This window comes from Strix aluco, chromosome 1, assembly GCF_031877795.1.
Source record: "Strix aluco isolate bStrAlu1 chromosome 1, bStrAlu1.hap1, whole genome shotgun sequence".
NCBI lineage: Eukaryota > Metazoa > Chordata > Aves > Strigiformes > Strigidae > Strix > Strix aluco.
Window position 1 is genome coordinate 98,830,814 of NC_133931.1, and position 25,008 is coordinate 98,855,821.

General features: G+C 43.9%; 1 protein-coding gene across 2 annotated transcripts in view; it reads right to left on the reverse strand.

Annotated features, from left to right (window-relative positions):
- Window positions 1–16,858, reverse strand: part of GMPR (guanosine monophosphate reductase) — a 44,707-nt gene extending 27,849 nt beyond the window's left edge. Inside the window, exons 1-5 of one of the 2 annotated variants that reach the window (XM_074828826.1) lie at window positions 16,475–16,855; window positions 11,576–11,695; window positions 10,817–10,900; window positions 9,000–9,173; window positions 1,670–1,751 (exon numbers count right to left, since the gene is read on the reverse strand). In XM_074828826.1, coding sequence (XP_074684927.1) covers window positions 1,670–1,751; window positions 9,000–9,173; window positions 10,817–10,900; window positions 11,576–11,695; window positions 16,475–16,561 — 547 coding nt within the window. In that variant the 5' untranslated portion in view covers window positions 16,562–16,855. Of the gene's footprint in view, window positions 1–1,669; window positions 1,752–8,999; window positions 9,174–10,816; window positions 10,901–11,575; window positions 11,696–16,474 lie in introns of both variants that reach the window. The other variant, XM_074828835.1, reaches the window with a different exon arrangement.
- Window positions 16,859–25,008: the final 8,150 nt, after the last annotated feature.

Sequence of the window (25,008 nt, forward strand, 5' to 3'; positions counted from 1 at the left end):
TCAGTGCATATATACATGTATATATAAAAATAAAGGTATATACATATATATAAGAAAATCCACTTCAATTATAGTTCAACATGGTAACATGGCTATAGATCTTTTGCAATACCTTCTCTATTTTTCTCCTCAAATTAAGAGTCAAAATGAGGACTGCTTTTTGCCAGTCTAGATCTTATAATTTAGGATACAGACCATAAAGGCCTGCATGATAACAAGAATTTCAGAACAGATTCTAAACCAAATGCAGTTGAAATCTGGATCCCTTCACCCAGCTGATACACAGGTGTACTTGAGCTACCAGTAAAGTAAAAGTTTCCAAACATCTTTCAAAGAACTGACAAGGTGAAAACACTGAGAAGTATTTCTGCAAAGTAGGAAGAAAATTAGCTTTAAAATAATCTCCACAGTGTATGTACTTATGTGTGTGATGCTTTATAATAAATCACTGCCACTTTCCACAGGATGGACCATTATCTGGAAAAGAGCCTCAAGATCTGATCTCCTGTGAGGAACATTTGTTACTTGTAGTTTTGGGTGGTCAACTTGTACCAGATCTGTTCAGGAAGATCTCCAGGGAGGGCTATACAGCATTTTCTCCTAACTATTTCCACTTTGAGGCTACAAACTATAATATTTCTTCTTTTATATCTGAACTTGCCTGTGACAATTGCACCACAACATCTCTGTTGTTTATTCTTCATGTATTTTGCAGTATTTACTGTTGTTTGCTGTCTTCCTGGGCATAACTGCAACCTTTATTACATCATTTGCTCTGCTCAAATTATCCATTCATGGACCATAACTATTTGGCATTGTAGAGTAAACAATCTGCTTGCAGTACACTGGCTGATCACAGCTATACTGTCAGTGGCACTTGTGTTAGCCAGTTTAAAATCTAGCCCACGTATGGTGACCCCAGCTGCTATCTGAGAAGAAAATCACAAGAGGAAGGAGCACATGAAGAAACACACAAGGGAGGGAAACAAAAAAGGGAAGACAACACGGCGGCATGTGTGAGACAACATTAGGGAAGGGAAGGTAGGAAAAACACTGTAAGAAGTTTAGGGTCCTCCCATTATCCATGGGAACTTTATAGTGATAGGTAACATATAAGTGCGTTAAGGTACATTTTAGCTCCCAGGCAACAGTAACAGGTAGAGGCAATGTTATCCATACTTCACACTTAATTAATGACATTTCATCTTTGAAGACATTGACAAGATGGGCAACCTCAGCTTAACTGAACACAAATCATAAAGCTACTTAGAAACCTATCTTTCCTTGACAGAGTGGATACCTGAACACAGTATTCTTTGAGCTTTAGCTGGGATGACTCAGCCTCTTTTCAACAAGCTAGAAGAAGCGTTCCTAAAGACAACACATATTATCAGTGATAATGTCAGCAACTCGGGCAACTCAGTGCTTCCCATAATAGGCATCTTCGCTGCCCAAAGATGCAATACTAACACTCTGCAGTACAAAACACTAGCAGCCTGCTCATGTATTTATTAAATATACTATGTGCAAGTGCACTGTTACTTTGTTGACCTTAGTGGGCCTAAGCATCCTAATAGACAAGCAAACAGCATTACACACTGGTTCCATCAGGACAACTCCTCCACCAATGTTACCATAAGTCACCCTTATTTGACTGGATTTGACTTACCTGGTCCAATACCCACTTTAATAATATCTGCTCCAGAAAGAATAAGTTCTTCTACCATCTCTCCTGTCACCACATTGCCTGCCTAGACAGAAGGAACAACATCACGTATATGGGAGATTTCAAAACCACTGCAGTAAAGACTAATGACAATAATGTAGAGTTTTATCCAGTGCTTTTACAAGTTGAACTATATAGAGTCAAGAATAATATATACTGTTCATTGTGCATGCCACAGTGATTAAACAAATCATACAGGTACATTCTCAAGTCAAACAAATTTCATAATTGTTCCAGGAAACCCTGATCCTTAAGATCCCATAAGGATATCTGCTTTGTCTTCTATCCCCCTAATCCTCACACAGAGGCTCTCAATCACATCATCCATAGCCATAAGGGCTATACAGTCAAACTTCTCCCTTACATACAGTGCAACTCCTTGACCTCTCCTGCCCTGCCTATCCCTCCTGAACAGCCTATAGCCCACCATCCCATTTGCATACCTCACTTTGTGGGAAGATGTTCAGATCTTATTTAAAACCCTGGCAAATCTTTTTCCTCTAGGATTTAGTATTTTGAGTACTGAAAGAGTAAGGAAGGTACTATTGTCATTTTGTACATTGCTGTCAACCAGCACCCCAAGTTCCCTTTCTGCAGGCTGCTCTCCAGCCACTCCTCTCCCAATTTAACTTGTGTCTGGTGTTACTCTGTCCCAGGTGCAGAATCTGGCATTTGTTCTTGTTCAATTTCACGCCACTGATGATTGCTCAATGCTCCAATCTATCTAGATCCCTCCGCAAGGCCTCTTGTCCCTCTGGAGAGTCAACAGCACCTCCCAGTTTGGTATTACCAGAAAACTTGCTAATGGTGCATTCAACTCCTGCCTCCAGATCACTGATAAAAAAATTGAACAACACTGGCCCTAGAATTAAGCCCTGCAGAACACCGCTGGTGACCAGTCACCAGCCAGATGTAGCCCCATTCACTGCAACCCTTTGAGCCCTGACGCTCAGCCAGTTCTACACCCAGTGCACCATGAACCTGCTCATCCCACTGTTGGATAGCTTGTCCAGAAGGATGTTGTGAGGGACAGTATCAAAAGCCTTACTAAAATCCAGAAAACCTACATCCACCACCTTCCCTCAACCACTAGATGGGTGACCTTATTGTAGAAGGATATAAAATCAAACAGGATTTTCCCTTTGTGAACACTTACTGACTAGCCTGAATACCGCATTGTTATTCAAATGTCTTTCAATAGCACCCACTATGATCTCCTCCATAATATTTCCAGCTAATGACGTTAGACTAACAGGTCTGTAGCTTCCCAGGTCTTCCCTCATGGCCTTTCTTGTAAATTGGAATAACATTGGCTAGCTTTCTGTCAGCAGGGACCTCCCCAGACTCCCAAGACCTTTGGCAAGTGACTGAGGGGTCCTGCTATAACATCCACTAGCTCCTTCAAGTGCTCTGGGATTCATCAGACCCATCATCCCATCAGACACTTAAAACCAATTATGGTTTGGATTTCAGCTCTGTTGCTTCTCTCACATCTACAGCATGCTCCTAGCTAGAAAAACTGCACAAAATAAACCTGCATGAAACACAAGTCCAGTTGCTCACATCAGTACTTGTACTGAGATGGGCTATTCATTTGCAGAGATTTGAATTTAGGATCTAGAAATGTTCAGAAAACCTCTTATGTAATGATATTCCAGGACTTAGCAAGTGTTTGTAGCAGTACTGATATGGGCAGAGCAAGAGGCAAATCCTAAAATCCTTACTTAGTATTTTCTTAGTTTTTATTGAAACAAAACTCCTGCTGAAGTCAACAGGAGCTACCCAGTGAATGCTGGGCAAGGCCTATTCTGCACTTACTGATTTTTGGCTCCTATTTCACCATTTATTTATTTTTAATGATTTTACTTCCCCCTTTTATTAGCCTGAAACAGCTGACAAGCCACCACCTGAGGCACTTATAAAAACAATGATACTGTTAGGCAGCAATTTGTGGTCTATGACACAGGATCACTTAACTTTGCTCAAAACTGCATGATATTGATTAAAAATAAAATAAAATAAAATAGAACAGTCAGGAAATAAAGAATATATAATAGGTACAGCGTTTCCAGATAAGTGCTGTTTCCTTTCTGCTCAGTGGTAATTTGTTCTACTAAGTGTTGTACGCTCCAAGATGGGGTGACAGAGAGCACACTGCTTACAACGTGAAGGAAGCAGTTTGTGTCTGGAAGGCAGATGACTACCTGTGCTGTGTGACATGCAGCACTTTACAACTTGGTAAAATACTGGAGTACATGCAACAGATTTATAAACATGAACGAATGAGTATCAAAAGTCAATGGCTCCATGAGATTTGGGATCAAACATGTATTTAACTTAAACAGCAGTGTCTTCTTATTAGCAGAGCATAGCAGGTTGTCAAACTGTCTCTTCAGAAATGCTAACCAGACGTTTAATGTTAAGTTACTGCTAGAGAATGTTGGAACTGCATATGTTGATTCAAAATGCTCATCCTAGCAGGGAAAAGCACTTATGTCCCCAGCATACATTTTTTCCTGGAATGCATGTATACACATCAGCGGTTTCTGTCTTTCTGAATCTGCAGATCCTTAACAAATTTTCAGGGAAGATGGGGAGCTCTACATAGCAGACTTCAACCTGCCGATGACAGGCTTGCTTCTTTTAGGTACCTTTCGCAGACCTCAGAGAGGCAGAGCTATCTATGTGAAGAGACACTAGTATCACAGCTGAGGAGCAGGGAAAGCTGTTTTCTCACATCCAGCTGAACTCTACTTCCACTGAAACCAATGCTTGCTTTACCACTGATGCCTTCTATTCAGCAGTATGACAGCTGAATAGAAGCAAAAGGGCTTTTGAAAGCCCCACCTGTAAGGTAAAGCCAGAATACTCCAACTAAAAAAAAAAATCTGAAAACATGATTGTAGAAAGACTGAGACTACAGAGATGAAACCCCCCTAAAATTAACTAAGAATATAAAGCAAGTAAAGTAATTGGAACTCATACAAAGAAGCCACTACAGAGAATACATTTTGCAGTGTATTTGGGCAAGTAGTCAGGGAACATAGTAACTGATGGAAGTACTGTATTAGCAAAAAGCATGCTCATCTTAATGGTGAGCCCACGTACCAATGCATTTCTAATCTGCTGCGGAACTGGCTTTCTTGAAACAGATATCACCGAACTGCTAATCTAACTTTGCTACCCCTGGCAGAAAAATAACAGCATCAGTAACAACTGAAACTCGGGTAAACTGCCATGCTTACAGTGTGGTCAGTTGTTAGGGGCTACAACAAATTACCCTGGCTGTGGGCCTGGCCTTACACACTCAGGGCAATATTCAGCTGTACCATCACTCAGTGAGAGGTTTCAAGTGAGCGTCACTCTGGCTCATTCCAGCACTATGCAGGATGACTGAACTGTGGGCCAGTCCTGAGGGAAATCCTGGCCTCAGAAAAGTCAAAGGGAGTTTCACTACTGACTTTAATGGGATCAGGATTTCACCTAACAGGATTATAAAGGCTACAGCTTCTCTGACAGAGATACAAAATTAGCAAACACAGTAGGGCAGTGCCTCTGAATTTCAGTCAGGCATTTGATACTGTGCCTCATAAAAGCCTGCTATAAATATCGACTCACACTAAGACAGGAACACTGCTGCACTGATTGAAAGCTGCTGGCAAATGGCAATGGATCAAGCTGGGGAGAAGTGTCTGTGACAACAGTTCTCAAACTTTCTTCTTGTATCCTAGAGGAAAGCACAGTCTGTGCCTCCACACTATCAGGAACACTGCCAAAGGACACTTCCCACCCACCAAGGCAAGGGGTGCTTTACCCTAAGATGGAGAGATGATGCCCTTTGTGAGGCTGAGCCATATCAGGTGGGGGCTTGCACTCAGAATTGTGACTGACCCAAGACAGCCTTGGCAGCATCACAGTCTCCTACCCTGGGATCCCAGCTGGCCTCTGCTCTGAGACCCCAGCCCTGGTGGACACACCATGACTGGACTAACTCTGCTGCTTGTTTCAGAGATGAACTGGGAGCAGTCTGCCTGGCTTTCTCTGTCTGAATTCTGCCTCCACTAAGGCCCTGAGAAGTTCTGCTACTAATTCCAAGGGGAGCAACAGTTTCTGGCCCTTGTCGTTTCCCTCTGCTCCTGCTTTGTGATTCCGCTTGCCTCTGTCCCTGAGCCACATCTTGTGGGTGCTACTGCATCTGCAAGCGTGCTCCTGCTCCAGCCTTTTCCTTCCTGCCACACTCCCTGCTCCCCTCCCTCGGGTTTCCCCTGTATAATGAACAGAGAACACACTACGAAAAGAAAAATTCAGGATAAAAACTTGGCAAAGCTCGCTGGCAAAGGTATCTTAGCTTGCTAAACAGACTTCCAGTGAAATGGAAGAACACTAACGTCTACAATTACACTAATAAATAAGGACTGTATACTGTAATATGAAGGGTCTGACCCTCCACCATGAATATCAACAGTTTTGCTTTAGACTTCAGCGAGTAAGCACAACCCAAGCACATGATGCTGTGCTACAGCAAAACACCCCACTGGACCATTACTCTTGATTCTGGGGGGCAGTGCTGCACGTGTGAGACACTCAGGAGACCTGAATACTGCTTCTTCCTCCATCCTCAATCTAATGAGTGATTAAAGGCAAGTCATGTTGTACCTTTGTGTCCCTGTTTGTCTTCTCTATCCTTTGTGTTCCATGGAGAAATTGATCTTTGTAAATTAGTATGAAAGGCAGGAGTGAAAAGAGCTTGTGTCAGAGCCAGGCAGAAGAAAATAAGGTAATATGATTATAAAAGCAAGTCTTTAAAATGGTAAAACCATGCATTTGAGAGGTTGTTACACAAGAGCATCCTCTATCTGCACTGGAGTACCGGCCACAGAGTACTACATTAACCACAGTTGCTCTGCACATCACCTTTCAGCCTCAGAGCTGAACGCATTGCACGGCCCCTGGGAACATACCTTCCCTGAGACCCGGGGTTGGGTTACTGCTATGTACTGCACTGCAGCTGACTGTGGAATGAATGGTCATGCTGAGGAAAGCAAACAAGACAGCCTGCGAGGTCCTGGAGATCACTTTCAGCTATGAGAAAGCTTCTTTATTTTTATACCTTCTATTTAACAGCTAACCCTTTTGTTTGAAAGCCACCACAGCAGAGAGCACACTGCAGGCACAGCACAGAGACATCAAAGCAGACAGAACAGGTAGCAGCAGGACATGTCTTCCAGAGTATCACAAAAAGGAGCCTAGACAAGCTCCTGCATTTCAGCCAGGAATAGCTTCAAAAGGCCATTTTGGCACAGAGTCTTAAGTAAACTCATTTGGAAGTGGGGTAGAGGTGTATGTCCCTAGATGAATCAGAGATTTGCAGGGACTGCACAGACTCTGGAGGCTTTGGAAAACAGAAGGTTTAGGAATGGAAATTATCCCTGTGCGGGAGATTAAAAACATGAGCCATACTAAACCACGTTCGGAGAAAGGAGCTACAACCAGAGACGGCAACTGAACAGGTCAGGGCTGTATATGTGCTCAAGCAGGTGGTGCTGTCAGAACAATGAGACTTGAAGTGACAATAACCTTAGTCACAGAAGTAGAGAAACTAAGTGAGTAGCTTAACAGATGTGGATGGTGGATGAGACTGGCTTAAGGACCTTGGACTAAAATCCAGGCTTGATACCTGACTTTGACATTGACCTCCTGTGCCTTCTGGGCAATTCATCTTGGCTGAGTTCCTTCCTCAGTCAGAAAAGTCAGCAGTCTGTGGGGAGGTGGAGGAGGGGATGACACACAATTTTCTTTCCACTCCTGATAGGGAAGATTTTTTTTTAACTATGTGGTTTAAGCTCCCTCCCACAACTTTTTAAGACAAAGACACTGGAGTAATCATGTCACTAGGGACAATACTTCAGATCCAAAGCAAGGAAACAGCTCCTTCCCTCACTGCAGTGAACATGAAGCAGGAAGCTCAAAAAGCCCACATCTATCATTTCAAACTTCCAAAAGCCCTCCCCAAAGCCATGGGAAATATGGCCATACCAAAAAGGTTCCCACGTCTGCTGGTAGCTGCTGAAGGATGCCTATTCATTAGCCTATGGTAACCCAGAATCCCACAGGCATTCCAGCTCACTTCCATTCTCCAATGCCACCATCATTCAGAGGCAAGAACACTGCCTTCCTCCAACATGGGAGGAAGGAGTGTAGTCTCGCCTGAGCTGCCTGAATGTCAAGTTCCCTATTGAACCAAGTCAGAGTGTGCATTTATGACCATTTTTACTTCACATTTACATTACACTTGTGAAGCCTCATGTACGGCATGAAAAGGTAAGAAAATGTTGCCTAAACACATGATTTTTTGCTGCACTGGCTTAAGAAAGGCTGGTAGCCTGATTAAGAATCTACTGCTTGTCTGAGAATTTCTTCTATTCTCATGGAAACAAATTCAGACCCATTTCTTCAAGGGCTCTGGGAAAGAAGCAGGAGCAGTAGGGCTCTGCTGCAAGGAGTCCTGTGTCAATGCAAACACCACACTCTTGGTGTAAAAGGGCTGGAAGAAGCATGGCATTAGTGCTCTCAGAAGGGACAGAAACATCACAGAAGGCATGTGAAAAGCCCCAGCATTGACTATTTTGCTTCCTGATGACCCCATTCATGACTGCACAACACCCCTATGACTCTTATCATAGGCAAGGATTAGTCTAATTCAGCTGTCTTCACAGTGATTTAATAGACAAAAACAGTCACTGGCCTCAACGGGCCAGAAACGTCGGCACATTCCCACAGCAAACCTCAGCTTGGAATCACCAAAATAAACCTACACACTTTATGATTAGAGGTCACATCTGGTGTGGGAAGGAGGATGTGAGTAGGAAAAAAATTGGATCCACCCAGCCTGCCATGCCAACATCAAACTGCTGTATCAGAGCACCCATTGAGCATTCCCACAGAAATTATCAGCAATGGAAGACTGACAATGCCAACATGTTATTACAGTCGTCATTTGGCTCAAAGTCAACATCTTGCTAAACTGAAAGGGTAGATGAATAGAGCTGCCCTCTATATTCTCAGAAGTGTATCTGTCCACATGTATTTGTCTGGAAGACAAGAGGTTTGAGTCAGACTTGACTTTTCTTTCCTTCCTTCTTTCCTTTCTTTAAATGAGGACTGAGAAATTGATGGAGCTACCACAGAGGAGCTGATGCCTACCAACCAAACTTTGGGGCCTGTTGCTGGACAGAATTCCCACACACACCCTCCACCCCTTGTACACACTTACCATAATGGTGTGATGTGGGAACAGGGCACGGACAGACTTCACAAACTCCACAAAGTGCTCTGAATAGCCGTTTGCCACATCCAGGCAGATGTATCTGATAGGTGGAATGGCCTCCAGAATACTTGTTAACTTGTCCAAATCAGCTTTTCCACTACCTGAGCTTGCTGCTACATGCTAGAAAGACAGAGAGAACAAAAGGGAGTAGTAGTTTGTAAAAACTGGGATAAACACACATTTTGTATGCCTTTTTCTGCATAGTCTTGGGAGAACTTGTGCTGGGAACTAGTGAAAATCCTACTATGTAATACGAAATAAGTACCTTCCTGGGAATATCAATGTGTTACTTCTTTTTTGTTTAAAGGCTCTAAAATAAAGCAAAATTAGCAATTTATCAGCTCTTCATTCACGGGTGGATTCTCAGGCAAATATTATCACCTGAGATGGATGAAGGCTCAGCTGTACTCATATTAACACAAACACAGAAGAAGCCCTAACTTGGTATATATTTAGGAAGGCAGAGTGGCAAAATTTGGGGCACTCTCAGAGAGTAGAATCTGGGTCTTTAATTTCACCAAACACTCCCTTGATCTAGAGAATCACGGAATAGTTGAGTTTAGAAGGGACCTCTGGAGACTGTGTAGTCCAACCCCCTTGCTCAAGCAGGGTCAGCTACCATTCAAAACAAGCAGATTGCTCCCTTCTTTGTCTTCCTATGAGTTCTTTCCAATAGAAAAATAGTTTCCACAGCTGTTGGCCTACAAAACCTCTGCAGAGATCCAAGGTCACAGAGCAAGTCGGTATTTAATCACTAGAAGATCCTACCCCAGTGATTATGAACCACAAATGAGCTAAGTGCCAAAGCGTTCAGACACAGGATATTCCACTTTCTACCCTTTAGTGGCATATAAGCAACCCTGATGAACCTAAGTGATAGGCTGGCTTTCAGACAATCCTGTCATCAACAGCCTTCATAATATAATTCTAAAATGTGCCACAGGTGAAGATACAATACAGCTGTGTGGTATTCTCTTCCATACAGAAAACGTTGCAAAACTGCACTGAACTCTGAGGAGGGGAGACAGCCAGGCATGCTCTTAAACTGCCTTGCCTGGTGTAGGGGCCTGCCAGACGAACACAGAAGAAATCTGGATATAAAAAAGTCAGAACTTAAGTCAATGGTTAGATTTACTAAATGGTGTTTCTTTGTAATGGCTCAGGCTAGGACCCTGTGAACAAGTGGGGCAGCAGTAGTAGCTGCACAGCGTGAGCTCTAGTGCAAGGAGGTAAATGGACGACACATATGCTCTGACAACTTTCAGTGCTCATCCCTGCTTGGGCCCAGCACCTGGGCCCCTCCAGCCCGCAGGCTCTGGGTCCACTTGCACACTTGATAGCAAAGACTCTGCCCAGCACAAGGGCATGGGGGGCCAGCCTGTGGTTGGGTTACTGAAGGCTATTCACATTTGTGTCTTCGGCTTCTCCCTCACCAGCACTACCACAGCTCCCAACAACAGAAGCACAGCAGTTAGACCTATTCCCAAGTACTTCCTTCTTCTTTGTTCAGGATACTTCTCTGTTTCCATTCCAGGCTTACACAAACTTTGCTTTTTTGCATCTTAATATAAACACTATCATAATGGACTCACATAGCTATTCTTTTCAAACCAGGACAAGCCACTTCCCTTGATGCATTTAAGAACAGCAAATATCTTCATTCCCCAAAACCTCACTTGACAACAGTATTCCCAAGAGACTCCAGTGTATGTGAGTTCAGAACAAAGCAATAAACCATAATAATTTACAGTACGAAAATGTACCTCAAGGCATTCTGGGTGATTGGCAGCAAACAGTTTCCATTCTTCCAGAGAATAATGCTTGTGAATTGCAGTGAACATTGCATGCTAGCAAAAATAAGAAAACTGATATTAATGTCCAAGTTAGTCATCTTTCCCTCAGCTGCAGAATAACAAGATACCAGAAATTCCCATTTTAAGTATAGGCTCATCTTGCTTGAAAGGAACAGTAACAGTGAATAACAGACCAGACAACTCCAAACGTCTCTTCAAAGGTAACTTTGCATACTTAGCTGACCTTTCAGGATCGGGTTTCTGATGTTTCATGAAGTTATGGTCAATATTTTGAATGTCCTTAAGCACTGCAAGAAATTAAGGTGAGCCTTGAGGGCAGGGCTAATTAACTGGTGACTCCTGACTGCTACAAGCTTTATCCAGTACCCTACACTTTCAAAACTTCTGTCAGCTAATACTTTTTTTCTGGAAGGGAACATAATATAGACCTCAAAAACTAAGCTCTAGAAGCTTCACCTGAAGCTGAGCCACACCCAAGATGGAAGCTACCCAGTAAGCATGTCCACTGAAACTATCTTCTATCTGGAGCCCTGTCTCTGATATTGCTGTAAAAGTACAGCTGCTTTGCAGTGAACCCACACCTTCCCTTCTGGATTTTTTAACTCATGCCCCCCTGTTCCCCAAAAACCATAGCTAAAAACTACCAGAGGCTGCTCACTGTCACCCAGTGACTTCCCAGCTGTTGCAGAAATGAGAATCAAGACTTACTTTTGCCATAACCACAGCCATTTCAAATGTCCCCACAGTGTCCATGTTTGCCACAATAATGGGAATTCCTGTGTATGTCTGCTTGGAGTTGCGGAAGGTGAAGGTGCGCGTGAGGTCAACCTGCAATGAATAGGCACACATTCTTTTAAGTAATTGCAATCCAACAAGAGTTTTGTCACTAACTTCAGATACAACATGTTTGGACACCACTTCTTAATTTTCCTCACATTTCGTGTTCTTCCTCCTTTCATTCCACTATTACCTCACTTTATTTATTTATTTTGTTACAACTTCTGCCTTCCAAATAAGAAAGAAAATATAAAAGTAAAAGAATGTTTTCTGTGTTAAAGAGAGTTCTTGCTGAAGAAAGAGATAATCAAAATTTTAAAAAAAAGTCAGAAGGGGTTGGAAAGGAAAGAAAGGACAATGAGAACTGTGGATTATTTTATACAAAAGTAACTTCAGCTGTTTGTTTGGCTGCCTGAGAAACCCAAGTTGAAGTCCTAAGTCCACAGAAGTCAGAGCTGGAACTCCCTCTGTCTCCAAGGCATAGAGGGCTTTGTCCCAGTCTTTAATGTAAATGACAATATAATAAAGCAAGCTCTTACTTTTGGCTATGGTTACCAGCACTCTTGACATATAATATGAACAATCATACCCCGGCTTATTAAACCATGAGGCTACTAGCTTCTAAGTTAATTTCTTGAAACTGTGTCAGCCTTCACCTTCAAAGTTATTTCTTCTTCATCATCCTCAAATGATCATGGTAACATCAGGCATTTTGTTCCTTACATTTGCAAGAGGTAATACCAAGCTTAGATCAGTTCCCATTAGACTACTTAGCATCTTGCAAAAGGGAGAAAAAAAACCTCTAAAAAATGCACAACTGTAAGATATTAGGTTAGTCTCTTCAGTAACAGTGAAAATGAAGGCTCTTTTCATAGTTCTCATTACTCCTCACTTCAGTTTTAATCCAGAAACATTTGGAGACCTGAATTGAACTGAAATCCATCACCAGAAAGAAAGCAATATAAAAAAATATAGGACTTTGATTATTTATTTACCACCTATTTTGAGCACTGTCATACTGCAGGCTACATTCTGATTGATTAATATAGTGGGGGGTTTATTACTGATTTGTATAAGAAAAGGAACTTGGTGCCTCAGTGACACATTGTGAAACAGGTTCTCATTTTGTATAAGCTCATAAGGGAAGGGTCCCTTTGGTGAATAAGCTAAGATACATCTTAATGGAGATTCACCCTTCTTCCCATTTAGTATCAGAGAGGCCCAATTCTCCACCCATCACTGATGACATAACACTCTTAGGGGAATTTCAGCTGCAGCTAACATGAGAAAATAGTATAAAGAAGACAGGTATGAAATAAGTCTGAAAATTTAATGTATTTTACTCCCTTTTAATGCAATTTATTAACTAGAACCAAGGAAAAAAGAGACAGTGTATCACAGAACCAGTTCTACACAGACAATAGTACCAGAACCACTGCCTTACCATTTTACAGAGGAGAAGCATCCCTTCCAAATGAACTTAAGAAATAGAGAAGAGTATGTTTAAGAAAAGACTGAGGCAAAATGCAAAGCTATGCAGAGAACACAAGGCCATTATTCTATCAGTGATTCTCACCTCCACTTACTTTAATTTCTCATATGTGACTTCCTTTAGCCAGCCAGCCAGATGGATCTCACACAATTATCCGCACAAATGATAATACTGTACCAGCAGGCATTTACGAGGGATAATTGCAGGGCTTCCCCTAATGAGGCTTTTGTTCCATAAGAACAGGAGAAATGGCACACTGGGTTGGAGATGTTCATGTGGTGCCCTAGTTCTCCAAACAGCCAGTACCAGATGTCTGGGAAGGGAACATAAGAACAAGGCAAGTTTTGAATGACTCGCCTAGCCTACCTTCCCAGGTCCCAAGAAGCTGATGTTTAGAGACCTTCAAAGACAAAGGTCTCCTCCAATCACTGTGCTACACAGCTATTCATGGACAAGGAACTTGCCTTGTAATTTTTTTAATCCTTCACAGCTTTAGCCTCTCCAATATCCCATCGCAATAAATTCCAAAGATGAATGATACATTGCATAAAAACTATGACCTTTGCCTGATAATTACATTCAGTGCTTCCTACTTCTTGTTTTGTGAGAGGCAATCAACAGATACTTCTCAGTTTCACCTTTTCCATTCCACTCCTCACTTCATAGACTTCTAGCATATCCTCCACAGCTGCTGCTTCTCCATACTGAATAGTCCTAGTATGTTTAGTTTTTTCCTCATGTGAAAATCAGTCAATACTGCTGACCATCCTGGCTGCCATCCTCTGATCCTATTTTAGCATATTATGCTGTTCGTGTGAAGGGATCACCAGAACTGTGTACTCAACATGAACATACCAAAGACCATCACAAAGCTAACTGGTTTTCCTTAGTTCCTCTAGTAGCACTTCTGACCATCCCTTTGTCTCTCTCCTGAGTGGTAACAGCTAATTTATAGCTTATTGTTCTAGCATTATGAGACAGTAACTTCTGACTCTAGGATTGCTCACCAACACTCAACAACAGTAGAAGCTTCTTTAGAAAATCATGAAAAGTACTTTATAACTCCTACCTAGACCTTTGACATATGAAAGTACTACAACATCAGCTGTTCTGTTAAAGCTCCCTGACCTTATTTGAATTTACAAATTTAAATTAATGACTCGACTTTCTACAGGACACTTGTCTGGTGAACTTAAAATGGACAGCCTGCAGAGGCAAGTCCAGCAAAGGTAAGAATAGCCATCTATGTGAATACCAAGACTCCACAGACAGATAATGCTGCTCCCACTCCAATCATTGCTTTAACCAATTTTGACACTTGAATTCAAGCTTCAAATTTTCTGATATCTTTTCAAAAAGAGGAAGCAATCATGGAAAATGAAGACAGTACAAGGAATCAAAACCAAGTACCAACATAGCAGACCTACAAAAAGAGCTGCAAGCACCCCAAACTGCCTTTCTAAGAAGCTGACTTAATCCTAGTTACTGCATAAAAAGCTATCCTTGCGCAAAATGAGGCATTCACACCAGAGAAGCAGACGCTTGCTGATATAAGCTTCAAAGCATCAGCCCGCTGGGTAACAGGCACTGTAGTATGCTGCCTCTGTTCCTCTGCCAGAACTATTTATTTATATTCTTGTTTTGAAGCAGACTGGGGCTGTCCATTTCAGATCTGGCTCTCACAGACACTGTTTATTCCTGTTGCTACAGCCTCAGTGATGGTGTCCAATTTCTTAACCTTCATCGGTTTTCACTGACCCCCGACATGACATGCACTTTTTCTCATGTGAAATGTTTTTAACAGTTCATCACAGCCACCCGTTACAACCCTGCCATATCAGCTCGTGTTCCTCCTATCGTTTTCCCTTCCCAGCAACCCTTCTTTCCACAGCCTGCACACAGCTAAATATACAAAACACTGCACTTGAAGGAGCCATGTGTCACTTGGTGGAGCACAGCTCCACCTGTTTGCCAGGCCTGCACAGTGAATTTTAAAGAGGGACCGTAAGTCCCCAAGCAAAGGGCCAGAAAGGGCCTACAGACTTTATGAGCAGTAATTGCACATGATGAGGAGTTTACTCAGCCTGGACACTGTTCTTTGTAAATTAAAAACTCCTAGCCTGAGATTACCTTTCTACTGAAAGGACCTCTCCAATCTTACACCTTCATAGTGCCAAAAACGTTTTATCTAGTTGTTGCCCTCAAAATCCTTGGCCATAGGCCCCTAACACGGCTACCCCGCTTCCCTTTCCTGTCTTGTCTTTCTACCTCACTTCATTTACTAGGTCTCGCTCTCTTACAACTCCGCTTTCCCTGGAGAAAAGCTTAATCCTCTTTCCATTCCCTACACAACGTAATTCCTTCACTAGTCAAAATAAATCCTTTGTTAACCTTGGGGTTACGTGAGGTAAACGAGAAGGCACCTTCAAGCCTGAGGCAGCCATCTTTTTTGTAGAGGCAATCCTCAAGGGATTTCCTGGGGTCTTTCCTGATCTCTGCTGAGAAAGAACTACAGCAACATCCCGGCTAACAGTGGCCCTGGGCCAGTGGGGACGCTGAGCCGCAGGCAGCCTTGGCCAGGGGAGGACGGCTGGGCCCTGCGCGCGCGGGTCAGGCACCAGGAAGAGGCAGGTCGCGGGGGTTAACATAAGTGAGGGTGAAACGCACCCCAGCGCCCCCGGGATCCCAGCCCAGGGTACCCTGTGCTTTGGGAAGCGCTCCCCAGCATCTCCCATGGTTGTTTTTTATTACTACTATTTTTTAGAAAGAGCATGCCAAACACTCGGTAACAGCGCTGCCCTCAACCCCCGCGGCTGGGGGCGAAGATGCCTGCCGGCCCGCACCCCCGGCTCTTGCCGGCCCAAGCTGCGGGGCGCCGATCTGACCACCCCCTTGCCCCGGAGAGAGGCTGGCAGAGCCGTCGGTTCACGAAAGGCAGCCCCCACGGAAACCGGAGGTCACCCCCCGCTCAGCGCCGCAGAAATCCGCAGAGGCACCTGTTAGGAGCAAACAATCCCATCCCATCCCCCCCCGCCGCCTTTTTATTTTTGCCGCGGCGCGGGGGAGGACAGAGCAGCACCGGCTCGCAGCGCCCGCCGCCTCCCTTCGCTCCGCCGGGGCCGGGGCTCGCCCCGCCAAGGGGCGGGGGGGACCCCGGCCCCGTCCTCCCCTCCTCCCGGGAGCAGCGGCATCCCCCCCGCCACGTACGGGGCGTTTCGATCGGGGAGGGCATGGCTATGTTAGACTGGGGAATAAAAATAAAGCCAGGAGGGAAGGAAGGTTAAGCAAGTTAGGGGCTGAGAACGGAGAAAAAGCATGCTGGGTTTGAATGCCCCCACCTCTGATCTGCTTTTGAGGCTGCTTCTTTTAGGCCTGAGCAGGACATCTTTAAAGTCCAGTTTGAGGTCTGCGTCTACCCGGGGCATCTTGCTGGGGTGGCGGGGGCCGGGGCTCTCCTGGCGGCAGCGGCGGCGGGAGTGGCGGCTCCGCTCCGCTGCACCGCGCCGCCTGCAGAGCCGCGCCGGCCAAAGCCCGCGGGCCGCGCACGGAGCGTATTTATAGGGCGCGGGGAGCGCGGCGCCGCGGCCCGGGCCCCATCGCTTTATTAGGAGAGGGTGGGCTTTAGCCGGCCGCCCCCTGCCCCTTCTCCCGCCGCGGCCACCTCCGCTTCCCCGCCGGGTCGGGCTGGGCGCTCTGTGTGTGGCGGGGGGAAGGCGGGGACGCGGCGGGCGCCCGTGCGGGGCGAGGCGCGGGCAGCGCCGGCGGCACAGCGGCCTTAAGGGCAAAGCAAGGGCAGAGGAAATGGCGCCTCCATGTGACCGAGCGGGCGGCCGCCGCCGCCGGGTGTGGGAGCCCGCCGCTGCCGGGCGGCTGCTGAGGGGCTCAGCTGACATCTTCCCCGCCTCCCCACCGCCCCGGGCGACGGTTGCGGACCGACGGTTGCGGGCCAAAAGCTGCCCGGGGCGGGGACGGCCCTGAGGCGGCCACAGCGACGGGGGCTGGCGACGCTCCCCAAAGGTTTTCGGGCGGCTGCGGCACGGCCCAAAACTTTGTGCTTCCAACTTTATAAAAGGCCAGCCTTCGGCCTCCCTGGGCTCTGGTGCAAATCCGGCTTTCCGGGGCACTCCGCTCTGGCCCCCTCCCTGCCTGGCATCCTCTGGTAAAACGGAGCGTTGCCTGGCTCCTGGGACCCTCCGAGCTGGGTCCCCATCGTGACTGCAGAGCAAAGGGCTGGCACGTGTTTTCCGCATTAGAAACGTTGAGAAATGTGCAGCTGGTTGGTCATAGGAGAGCAGTCATGGCATCAGCCACCTGGAGCTGCCTCTGCACAGTAATCTCCTATTTATGTATGTGCAGAGAGGCAACAGGGAGCTTCTTTTTTGCCCTCCATAGCATAGAGGAGAGTGATTTGTGACTTTATGTGATCTGTTTTCAATGGCCAGCCACTGTTCAACACACAGTCGCAAAACCCCCCATGGCAACAGGATGACATGTGCTGGGTCCATCTACATCGGTTGGCACAGGGATCAATACAGGGTTACCAGATACCACGTGAGATGACTTTCACAGGAGCTTTGAGCCTTGAAGTCTGTTTAATTATGAAGTCAGTGGGTTGTAAGATTTGGACTTCTTTGGAAGACACACGAGCTAAGCCTTGTCAGTGACTGGGAACTGAAGCATGTGAGGATCATGGCTTGATTCCCTTCCTCAGACACACTGCAGGATGAAGTAGTGCTCTCTTCTTTATCTGAAAGTTGCACACATCTGGTCAACACCCTGCCTCCAGCAGAGCTGTTTTACATCTCTCTGCCCAAGTCTCCCAGATAATTCAATATGACCAAGCATGAGGCCCAGGCTTTACACAGCAGTCAGGGCATTTGAGTGCTTGAAGTTTTGAATGTCCAGGTTGAGAGGCCTTGAATCTGGTTTCCAGGAAGCCTTGAGGCTTGGGAACTCTGAGTGATGTTCCAGGAGAGCCTTGCCACTGGGGGTATTTCCCACAGAAATATCTGGGTGAAACAAGACCCTTTATAATTAGCTTTATCTGCATAACAGAGGCCATTCACTTGGTGGTTTCTCCACTAGATTCAACAATGTACTAGAACGACTAAAACTTCTCCTTCAGATAGATAGCCACATCTCCCACCATTTACCGTTCAGTGATAAATTAACATTTTGTTCAGGAGCAGAGTGTACTGATAAGAATGAGTTCTGTGAAAGTGGCATGCCTGTAGCAGAGGATTGAGAATGGAGAAAAAACAAATGCCTTCTGTCTGTGCCTGGCACCATATCTTCTCTTTGCCCTCATGGCATGCATGTGATGCTGAGAAGAAAGAGAGAAGGCACTGCACTGCACTGTGAATGCAAAAGGTCAGCACTGTCGTGAGGAGTAGGAGATGGAGGCTAGCAGTGGTACTTGTAAGCCCCAGAAAATCATGCCTGTTGCTGTTTCTCAATTCCTGTATTTTAATTTTCATTTCCACTCAGAACTCGCCATGCTGTTTTTCTGTAGGTTACAGTATATGCTAATAGCCAATATTTTTACCATGTACATGTACCAACAGACTGGCCGGGTCTCTCAGATCAGCTCTGGTCATCTTGAAAATTTACAAAATCCTCCAGCTTCTTACTTCAATATGTATTTTCTGTAATTAAAATTATGGTTTCTTGCTGAACTACCTCTGTCTTTTTCAGTGTCCTTTCTGAAGTATGGACACCAGAAAGGACATGAACAGTTCACATTAAATCATAGCCAGAAATAAAGATTGTGTTGTTATGCATCTTTGCTATTCCTCTTTACACCTACAGTGATCCCATATTATCTCTTTGTGCTATGGAGGAAACAGCTGTTCAGCCGGGCTGAATGCAGTTTTGGTATTTATCCTGTAAGTGGAAATGAGCTATCACTGATTTCATAAATTAACATATGTAAATTATTCCAGCTACTTTCCTTTAGAGCTGTTCTTTTCTCTATTTCATTGTTTTGTGTTTATACTTAAAAGCAGATGGAACAATGCACTCAGAAGAGAACTTATCAGCCACTGTAGCTGAAAAGACTAATGTCAGTGTAGCTTCATAGGTCAGTTTCCTGAACTTGGTGTTTTTGAGAAGAGGGAGAAGTGGTCATAATAATGCAAATAGTTATTACCATGTCTCAAGAGGAAGTATCTATCTGACTTCAGCCTATGATTATCTAAGAGTTACTGTTGTCCTCGTGATCTTCATCCTGTTAATGTCATTGTAAATGCTGTTGTATTACATAATAGAAATGAGTTCACAAATGGGATCTGGTGACAAAGGACATGGAAGAGAGAGGTACTCATTGGCATCTTCCTCTTGGTCTTCCCTGGTAATTCCTCAGGAATCCCAGGCCTCTTAGACACATGGGAAAGGCAGGAGCAGTGAAAAGTTATCCTCAGAAGAGCAGGATCAGCTTTGGCAGTGGGGGGGGGAGGCTTTCGAGACCTAGAAAAAGCAAATGTCAGTCCTGTCTTTGAGAAGAGCAAGAAGGAGGAAGGATCTGGGGAACTACAGGCCAGTCAGCCTCACTTTGATGCCTAGGAAGGTGATGGAGCAAATAATCCTGGAAACCATTTCCAAACACATGAAGGACAAGAAGGTGACTGGAAGTAGTTGGCATGAATTTACGAAGACAAAATCATACTCAGCTAACCTGGTTACCTTCTATCACGAAATGACTGGTTTGGTGGATGAGGGGAGAGCAATGGATGTTGTTTATTTTGACTGGGGCAGACTCCCATAACATCTTCATAGACAAACTGAAGTGCAGACTAGCTAAAAGGACAATGAAGTGGACTGAAAACTGACTCAGCTTCTGGGCTTAAAGGGTTGTGATCAGTGACATGAAGTCCAGCTGTAGGTCAGCCATTTGTGGTGTACCAGATTAATTGTACATGCCATTAAAAACACCCCTTTTTATTCATGCTCAGGTTTCTTCTAATGTAAATAAGAACACTTTCCTCACGAACTACTTGGTGCTGAAAAAAAGCATTAAATGGTAACCTTAAAGTGTAAGCACTTCCGAGCACCAGAAACACCTCTAGGGTGGATGCTTAATGAGGTTGTCATTATTTATCAACAGAAACTCTGGTCACAGCAGATGCACAGCTGAGACAACTGAAGGCACATGCTAACTTCACTGTGGTTCCTAGGAAAATGCTATAGCCTTATATACAGTCTGTAATGTAATTAGCATGCATGTTTAAGGAGTGTGGTGAGCAGTAGTGAAAGCATTGCTCAGTTGGCAAGTGCTTCCACAAACTGTGTGTCACAACTTCCCAGCAAAATCCCGTATCTGGAAAGAACAACATGCTGCAGGACATGTGTGATGAAGATCTTTCACTGTTAAGGAGAAGCAGTACATTTGGGAAAAGAGCCTCATTTTTCTTTTGAGAAATTTAAATCCCTTTTATTATTCTGTTTGAATTTGGGCCTTGTCTACACTGAATAGCAGTTCCCAGTAGATGGATCAAGAGACCTAACTCAGCAAACCCTGCAAATGCAAGCAGAAGATTTCTTTTGGTTGTGGAGATAAGGGAGTTTCTCTGAACTATCACTAGTATTACAGCATCTACGCTAGGGCTTTTGCTGGCCTTGATAGCCACCAGAAATTGGAGGAGTGGGGCTGACACTCCTGACTTACACAGCTGTGCCAAACACACTTCAGCCACATGCATGAAGATCACTTGTTATGAAGAGACTTTTATGCCATAAGTATTTTCATTAAATTCAAAGGTCATAGGGTAGACCACTAATCATAAGCTGAATCCCAGGCCCACACTGGATTCAGTAGGACAATGTCTCATTCAAGGTACGATTTACTTAGGAGTAAGTGACCGTATCCATTCCCATTTGATTTCAGCAGGTTTCAAATGCTAATTATAAGTAATCACAGCAATTAATAATGAGACTCTGACCTTCCTTGACTTATGAAATACATTTAGAGTCTGTCTGTGATGATAAATAAAATGGACCAAGGCCAATCTCTGTCCCTGCAAGGCAAGGGACAGAGTTCCTCATAGGTAGCATCCATTGAGATGCCATATGCGAGCTTCAAGGGGTTTCACTCATACTGCATATTGGAAACAGTCTGATGCTGTTCCCTGAACTGTCCTCAGACTACCTGGCTAGCTGGGCAGGTCATCCAAGGGAGTGTGATACTAATTAAAGAGTATGGACCATTGTATGGTAGAGCTTGTGGCCATGCACTGGTCCAGTCTGGTTTACCATAGGGCTTTACTCTTACGAAAAAGGTCTGTAGATTTTATTTAAATGGGACAAAACCTGTTGTATGCTATCCATTGTGACCTAGTATTTCTGTAAATTACATCCAAGTCCCACATACAGTAAAAGAAAGTGAGATTCTCTCCCTGGAACTTTAAGCCATGTCACAGGATGGAACAGGTATTCTGTCACTGCTACAGAGCTTTGTGTACAGATCCAGCCTCTCCTCAGTGGTGCGCACTGGCAGAACCAGAACCAGCAATGGGCGTAAACTGAAACACATGAAAATCCATCTGAACATAAGAAAACACTTTTTTTTTTTTTTCCCTGTGGGGGTGGTGGAACACTGGTACAGGTTACCCAGAGAGGTTGTGGAGTCTCTGTCCTTGGAGACATTCAAAACCTGACTAGACATGGTCCTGAGCAACCTGCCTTGACTGACCCTGCTTGAGCAGGGGTTGGACTACGTGACCCTGAGAGGTCCCTACTAAGCTCAGACACTCTGTAATTCAGTGGTTCATACTTTGTCATTACAGAATATCTTCCCTTGCAAGATCTCAAGGGACTTTAAACGTTCCAGTATTTAAATACTTTATTTGATGGCCGTAAGCATTGTTAAAGACCATTTACGTAAGAGAAAGGCATGAAAAGAGAAATTCAGAGATGAAGTGAACTCCAAGTTACACATTAGAACTCTGATTATGATCTCACACTGGTTTTATAGCAGTAAAATGCCACTGACTTCAGTGGAGTTGTCCCTACTTAATACCACCACAGGGAGAAATAGGTTGTGGAGTAAACTCATCAGAGACAAGCGGCAAAGTGCCATAGCCTACATTGATTTGTACGGTTTATAACACTGTAGGGTTTATAGACTTCAAACAGTAAATACAGTGGACTGACTCCCATTAGCATCATTGGGATTTGTTACCACCAAAGCATGGTGAAATTTAGCTTTGAGCTGTAAGCCAGAGTCACACAGAGGGTCATTTTTAGGGTTGGTATGGAAACCAAAAAGGAGTTCTCAACTCTTGTCTCAGGGTATGTTCAGCCTGGCAGAGCTCCATGTCATGCTCTACGTTCAAGCTTCTCCTCCGCTCTCACGAAGTTTTGTCTGTGTGTTGTATACACATCGCCTGCAGGCCCACAAAGGCACTTTTTCATCAGCCTCTTCCCAGCCACACCCAGTGTGGTTATCCACAACACCACAAAGTTCAGTAGGGAAGGGGCTCTCTGACAATGGACCCTATCCTTTTTACTTACACCTCTGAAAAAGTTTCTTGGTGTGGCATTCATGGCTCCTTGGATTTCTGTTGGGAGGGGTGGGCATTTCCAGGGCCTCTCCTGTGTTTTCCTCCTTCCAAATCTTGATTTGGCCCTGGAGCCTCATGGGTGCCCATGTTTTTACATCTGTTGTCCTGTAAATTTTTTGACAGCCTGCCTGCTTGGTGTCCCCATGTCAGATTGAGGAGGTCTTTTGCCTTGACTGGACATAAGCTGATTTACCAGGATTTTCCAAAAGATATTGGACCAAACAGCAACACAAGTGAGGTAGCAAAACCCCCTCAGTAAATAAGGAATTATATTTCCAAAGAAATAAATATAAGCAATAGTGCACAATTGCAGAAGGCTTTGGATTGAGAACAACTCAGCAAAAATGAACTTCTGGTGTTGCCTGTGTAACAGCTGATGGATTTTTGTCAGCAAATCACCTACTGTGATGACAGTGCATGAGAATTTCATCATGTTAGAAGCCAGACTCTACTGGATCTGGTCATACTCCCTCCTCTCTGCAGTGTTTCCATTCAAACTTGGATGCAAGCTTGCACCTGAACTTCGTCTGTAATTTCTAGCCTAGAAACTCCCAAGAATCCATTCTCACTTCATCCTGCTCATGTAAAGAGAGGATAATACTGTATTCAAGAAGCAATTTTGCACAAGTGTTTTTCTCACCAGCAGTTGATTTTACAGTATGCAGTAGAGCAGTCATGGCACTGCTGGGGCAGTGCAAATACTAGTTTGCCTCTTAATTTTTTAATTTTAATTTTTAATATACCTGTATCAACATGCTGCTTCCTTCATGTTAGCCTATTTCTTGTGGAATTAGTGAGTTGTAAGTTTATCCCTGAATCTGTGTTACTCAGGATCAAGGTCGTTAACACAGAAAAGAAAGGAAAAAAAGTTCTCTTGTGCCTCACACCATTGATTTGATCAGTCCCTCGGGCATAAAACAGACTAAGGTCCTGAAACTCCATTTCCTGCTTGTAGAGAAGGGTCAGGACATTGCCTCTTTTAACCCTGGTAATTGTTTTTTTTGGTTTGGTGCCCAAAGCCTGTTTGAATAACCACACTGCTGTTGCTATATGAAAGAAATGAAAAGCACATCATTAATTAAAAAAACCCCACATTATATAACCAAATGGCATTTTATTTATTTTCTGGGCTTTTCTTGACATTTTTGTGTTGGGTGGAAATCTTGCTGCAAATTTTAAACTGGAAAAATGTTTCTAAACTATGAACATCTGGTAATGACTAGCTTTCAAACCCTATTTAATCTTTATTTAAAGAAAAACTTAATAACTTTGCTGCCCTACTGCACCATCTACAGGCAAAACACCCCCATGTTGTTGATATTACAAAATGTTAGAACTGTATCAAGCACTTTCTTTAATCATTGCAATCAATAAATAAAACTGGAAGTTTCCAGTTTTAATCTCAATAAGTATGAGGTTTTTATGCCTTTTGTGTTTAAAATTACATTTCCCACAACTTTAAATACCTTGCACGCTTTGGCCAGGGAGTTTTGCTTCTGCAGAACTTGTGTTAATTTGCATCTTATCACGGGGCAATAGAAAACAAGATTGGCTTGGACCTTTATTGCATTTTAAGAGTTTAATGGGATGTAGATAAAAGCTGCTGCAGTTATCAGCTGTCACACACTTTTTCACAAGGACACCTACATAGGGATTATGATTAACATCAACTCAGTTGTCACCACTATGCCTTTTTTACCCGTAATTCCTCACTGCCTAAAGTTAAAGATATTCTTAAAATGACCTAGAAAATGCTGCCTCTCTTTCCCACAGCAAATAAAACCTTGCTAAATATTCTCGTATATCATTATGATAAAATGGGAAGGGAAAATTTAATGCCTGAGCTTGTAAAATATGCACTAGTTTTGCAAGGCTGTTTAAAAAGTGAAGATTTTTAGCATGTGAGGCCACAGTAGCTGTACATCTGTAGCTATTGGCTTATATCTAGCATGCTGTTTTGAGTGTCCATATTTCAGTAAATGAGTAGGACAAATATGATGTGAAAATGATGGATCAAATCTCATTAATTGTCCTCCTCCTTTTTAGGAAGAAAGCAGATCCTCTTTAGCTGTTCTGTCCTTCCTGTGAACACATGTGTTTAAAAAAGTATATCCAGGGGTAAGCTAAAATGAAATACAATCCTTAGAAGTGGTAGACAGATATATGCATTCTGTCAAGAAAATTCAGAGGAATTTAAGTGATTTTGTCCTGGTAGGAGCACAAGGGGCTAAATTCAAGACCACTTCTTGGATTTTAGTCCTGTATATAATGCCTTTGCTGGGAAACTGTGGAACCAGAATGTTATTTGTCGCAGT